Source organism: Sinocyclocheilus grahami, unplaced genomic scaffold (genome assembly GCF_001515645.1).
Source record: "Sinocyclocheilus grahami isolate Dianchi unplaced genomic scaffold, SAMN03320097.WGS_v1.1 scaffold444.1, whole genome shotgun sequence".
NCBI classification, from domain to species: domain Eukaryota; kingdom Metazoa; phylum Chordata; class Actinopteri; order Cypriniformes; family Cyprinidae; genus Sinocyclocheilus; species Sinocyclocheilus grahami.
The window spans coordinates 628,491-633,893 of NW_015505623.1; the positions used below are offsets into that span (position 1 = coordinate 628,491).

Sequence of the window (5,403 nt, forward strand, 5' to 3'; positions counted from 1 at the left end):
CATGCTTTTTTCTGTGCACTCAGCCGGTGCCGCGTGCTACCGAAGCGCGCACACACAGAGAGAGAGAGAGAGGCGCAATTCAGACACAGCGTGATTCCTTTTTTTACATACACACAAAGTTATGTTAAAATAGCCGCTTTGGCAAGTATTCTAGTAAACGCAGTCGGTTATTTCTAAGTGAATGTAAACAGGTGAGAAAGAAACCGGATGTGTGCCAGTGTATTAGGCGGGCTGTGCATTTGGTCTTAAAGCTACAGCAGCCAATTAATACCCGTTTCTGTCTGCTAATCAAGTAACACCACAGCTCTAACAAAGATTAATCTGTATTTAACTTGTGCAGTGAGCACTATTGTGTTAAACTTAATTATTATTATTTCTGCACCTAAATTCTGATATTTGTAACTGTGATTTGTTGTTTTCATCTATGCTTGTAATTTGTGTAATTGTTCTTGTTTTAATACTAACTTTATTAGTTAAGCTAGTAGTTTTTTTCTATGGTATAGAAGTACTTAAATTATTTTTTATTTTTTTGCTGATCCAAAAAAATGATCCGATCCCCGACTCAAAATCCGTATATGATTCGAACCGTGAATTTTGTGATCCGTTGCACCACTACTAAACAGTTAAAGAACTATAAAAATTATGTTTGCGCTTGAGGGCGACACACTTGACTGCAGAACACACTTTAAATTAATTCTCCCTATTCACTAAAAGACAATTATGGCCATCTTTTCTTTCTAGACATTTAAAAACAGACAGGCTTCTTTACATATAAAAAGATGTTGTCCACATTTAATGTTTTTTTTGTTTGTTGGACGTTGAGAGGCTATGAGAGGGTAATTGGGCGCAGATCAAGGTGGACATCCACTGGTGATCTGGAATTCTGTCTTATGTCTCACTGGGTGGGTGATATCCTGCACTACCGGCCCTTACGGTAAAAACGATTCTCCAGTGTATCCCAGTAAACAAGAGTAAATTTCCATACCAGGCCACTGCTCATCACCAGCTCCAATTGTCCAATAAACAGAAACTTAATAATTGTTCCTGGCAGGGGGGCAGCACCAGCCACTATTGACCCGGTGTGTCATTTATGAGGCAGCCAGGCGGCGTTCAGTACTTCCTGACTGTCTAGGGTGGGTTGTTTCCTTGGCACTTTGAGTGAGACAGACGGGAACATACAGTGTGTTGCCAGACAAATACAATTTTCTCCCCCATTCACTTCTTTCATAAATACAAAAATGAGCCAGGGGTTTGCTTTGCCATTTCCTAAGCTTGAGTTTGCTTAAAAGGATACGTCACCCAAAAATGCAAATTCTATCATCATTTACTCACTTTCATGTTGTTTTGACCCAATACATTTTTTTTTCCAAGGCAGAAATTAAGATGTTGTTCATAAAATCTCAGACATTAGTGTCCCTCCACTGAAAGTCCATTACACCAAAACTTGACATTATAAAAGTAATCAATATAAATGGACTAGTAACCCTTATTTGCTTTAAGCACAAGAATAAAGCTTATTGGTTCTTGCATGATACACAAGAACAAACCTCATTGGTTCTTGTGCATCAAGCAGGCATGTTTGAGCTTCATTTACCATATTTGATGTGCTCCATGTATGTGTGTTGATCCTATTTATATGTGAATAAAAGCCTAAATTAAATCTGTTCTTCATATAAAGCGATCATCTCTCTTCAGAAGACTTGTTTGTTTTTGTTACAATATCTTTATGAACTCTGTGAAGCACTGAAGATCTGGCGTAATGGTCTTTCAATGGAGAAACAGAAAACTGTCACATTTCAGTAAAAACATTCATTTGTTTCATTGCTAAATTAAAGTCTTTAGAGTTTGGAATGATGTGAGAGTAAGTAAATGGTGACAAATTTCAGTTTTGAGTGAACTATCCCTTTACTTTGCACTACACACATTTGCAGACTTGCGAAATTCTCTGAAACTTGATTGTACACCTATTACAGGACTATTATTCTGAAAATAAACATATTAGGGAAACTCAAATGTGTGTTAACTGCGGTATTGCTGCATGCAGCTGACAACACAAGCCTCAACAAGTTCATGGGCACCTGAAGCATGATGGAGCAGACAGTATGACGTCAAAGTTGTTACACAATTTTAAACCTGTTACCAGGATTTGGGACACAATCTGAGTGCCCATGAATGAGTGTGCAGGACCTTAGTTAAAAATGATAGTGATTTTATCAGTGCCATAAAACAATACTAAAAGGGTATGACATTCTTTTATAGGCAAAATATCCACAGGAAGAGAAAAAAAATAATTTAGAGAACACCTGCTCCTGATATGAAACAAAATATTATGTGAGTGCATGTTAAAGTCTGTTGCAAAAAAGGCAAAAAGGAGCAGCAACTCTTACCACATCACTGGCACTAGAGAAGTCATTGTTAAGCAAACTCTCCAAAGCCATCCAGCGAACGGGTCGGTTCTCATTGTCTCCGAGGCAGTGGTAGTCCATGGGGAAGAGATCACGGGCCAGCGCATTGTCTGTGATCTTCACTTGCATACTGTTATCAATTCTACAAAAATAAATTAATTAATAAAAATCTTCAGATATAAGACGTCTAAACAAAATATACATGCTAATCCGTTTACATGTTAATGCAAACAGACGGTAAAGAATGCATAGAGAGAGAATAAATAAATAAATAAATACAAATTAAATGCTTTACGGTCAAATCAGTATTTCATTTGTTTATTTATTTGGCAATGACCAATGACATAAATGGGATAACGCACATCTGATTAGTCATTATCATAATAATTGCAATAATGACTATTAGACTGTACGTTATCTTTTTTTTTAATAGCCAATGCCAATATGTAACACTTGGTGCAGCTGTATACTCCTGTGTGAAGGACAGCTGATGTAAAATGGTAAATAGTGGGAGAACTTGAGGTCAAATGGCACTTACACACAGTTTCTGGCAGCCAGGTCTTTGTGAATAACCTCCCTCCGTGACAGATAGCTCATCCCACATGAAATCTGTATTGCCATGTGGACCAGGTCTTGTTGAGAGATGGCCTTTGTGGGTAAAACAAGAGAGAGTGGACAAAATTATTATGTGACCAAGAAGACATTGTAAGGGTCACTGGGAGTCTAAGAAATGTAGTACATTTTAATGTACTAGGCCCAGCAAGAGAAACCAAAAGCAGGACACATGACGAGTGGGTACACAGATGCTCGTGGTTACGGTTCACCTCTTAGGAAACCAGACTTGATGGAGCAACAAGTTCCTCTGTTGAATCTCATCTGGTATGAAGAGTTTGACGTCTGATGTAATGACAGTTACCTCACTAAACATAAACATCCTCTGCACCTAGATGCAAAGCCAAACACTAACGCTTTAACTCTTTAGAGGGAGTGGCTCAACTTCAGGCATCCTTGTGTAATCTATCTAGAGTCAGATACAACAAGAAAGCCTGGGTGCTAACTGACAAGGTCATAATCTTCTCTAAATGAAAGGCTTTTCAGATGAACTATACACAAGGCTTTAGAACAAAATAATTGCAGTGTATGACAAACTCGGGTGTCACATGAGTTTGATGGTGCATGCTCATTCCTGTTTGTTCAGTGTGAATTTGGTTAGAGTGATTTAGACTGAAAGAGAGAATGTAGTACATGTAGCAGGTAGGGATGGGTCAATGAGAGTGTCTAGTAAATCTCAACCTTTTCTTTTTAGCTGTCATGCCTTAAGGGGGATCAATTTAGACACGTAACTTCTCTGAGAGGGTGCTTTAGTGTGCCAACAGTCTAACAGCAAGTGTATGACTGTCAACACGCTAAACCCCTCTTTGAGAAGTCAAGACTCTAATTTATTCCTCTTTGCAAATCACTTGAAAGCAATGATTTAGTTTCATTTAGAAATGCACAGATATTAAAATACTAATAAGCTGATAATTATTTTACGACCAATACTCAATAAATGGCCAATATTACAGTGTAAAGTAAAAAAAATAAAAATAAAATGCTAAAAAAACAAAAAAACAAGTGAATTTAAGCATCACATTTTTTAAATGTACAATATGGAAAATATTCATTTGACTGTAAAGGTAATCTATATACATTTATAAACAGAAGAAAAACATGTATAATTAAATATACAACACTTGCTGATATACAATAGTTTAAAAGTCTATTCTCACCATGGCTGTGTTTATTCAATCAGAAATACAGTAATATTGTGGAATATTAGTATAATTTAAATAGACTGTTTTCTGTTGTAACATTTTAAATTGTAATTTCTTCTTGTGATGGCAAAGCTGAATTACTCCACATTTCTGATTGGTCATGTATATATAACACAATACAGAACAACCCCAATACATCATGCATAGTTTATGCAGAAAATCTATACCCCATTTATTTGATTCCTCTGCATTCAAGCATTCAGTCATTTATATTTATTTATTTTATTAAATGCTGGTCTATGTGCAGACAAACATTTTAGTCGATATATGTTGTGCTTCCCTAGGGTGTTAACTTTTTCAAACGGGTCTCAAAATTCTTGCATACTGCTCCATTCAGTCTGGCTCCGTCAAGCTGTTTGATCAGCATCTGGTGGACAGGGTACAAGACCCTAAACCAGCCTAATTATACAGTGCTTCCTTAAGACTGACTAGTCATTCACACAGAACCATTTTTAAAAGTATGTCGTTTTGCACACCCTTAGAAGGCAGCAAACAGACATACATCTAAGATTCAGTTCAGGTGAGAGGTGAAAATTTTGGCAGTAAAAACTACAATAAATCATCCACTTTCAATGTCCAAAATGCAGGGTGTTATCTAAAGCATGGGTAGTTTACATAACTTATGTTTTATAAAAAAAAACAATTGTGCATTGAGGCAGGAAGTATAACAACACTGTCACAACAAGCTTGGTCTTGAAGAGGAAAAACTGATAGCTTAAAGCACCCAGCTAACCATTTTAAGAACTGGTCTGGTCATTTTACACTGGTCTGACTGATCGAATATAGAGCATGTAATCTTGTCTTTGAAGCGGGTTCAGTGGCAGCTGAATGAAAGATCGCCCAGGGTTAACATCACAAAGGCTTGATTGTGAACAGTACACCACCGTAAAGCACCTATCATAGAAAGATCACTCGATGTTGATTGAGGATCTGCACAATGAATTCACTGTTCAGAAAAAAGCAATTAAATCAGGATAATCTGAATACTCCAGGTGTTCTGCTGGAGGGTCTCTAATATAAACACCTGCCTCAGAATGATTTATGGCTAACACTAGGAGTGTCATTGCGCTACTTAATATTAGCTGAATTTACACTACTCAAAAATCACACTCTGCACAAACGTGGATGCAGTTTAAATATTGCATGTTAAATACCCCCCCCCCCCCACAATAAAAAAAAATAAC

At 37.0% G+C, this 5,403-nt stretch overlaps 1 protein-coding gene across 1 annotated transcript in view; it reads right to left on the reverse strand.

The window, feature by feature from the left end:
- The window catches only part of LOC107552247 (tyrosine-protein kinase RYK-like), an 80,571-nt gene that overhangs the window by 3,797 nt on the left and 71,371 nt on the right, over positions 1–5,403 (reverse strand). The window contains exons 13-14 of the mRNA XM_016234104.1: positions 2,944–3,065; positions 2,388–2,547 (exon numbers count right to left, since the gene is read on the reverse strand). Coding sequence (XP_016089590.1) covers positions 2,388–2,547; positions 2,944–3,065 — 282 coding nt within the window. The remainder of the gene's footprint in view (positions 1–2,387; positions 2,548–2,943; positions 3,066–5,403) is intronic.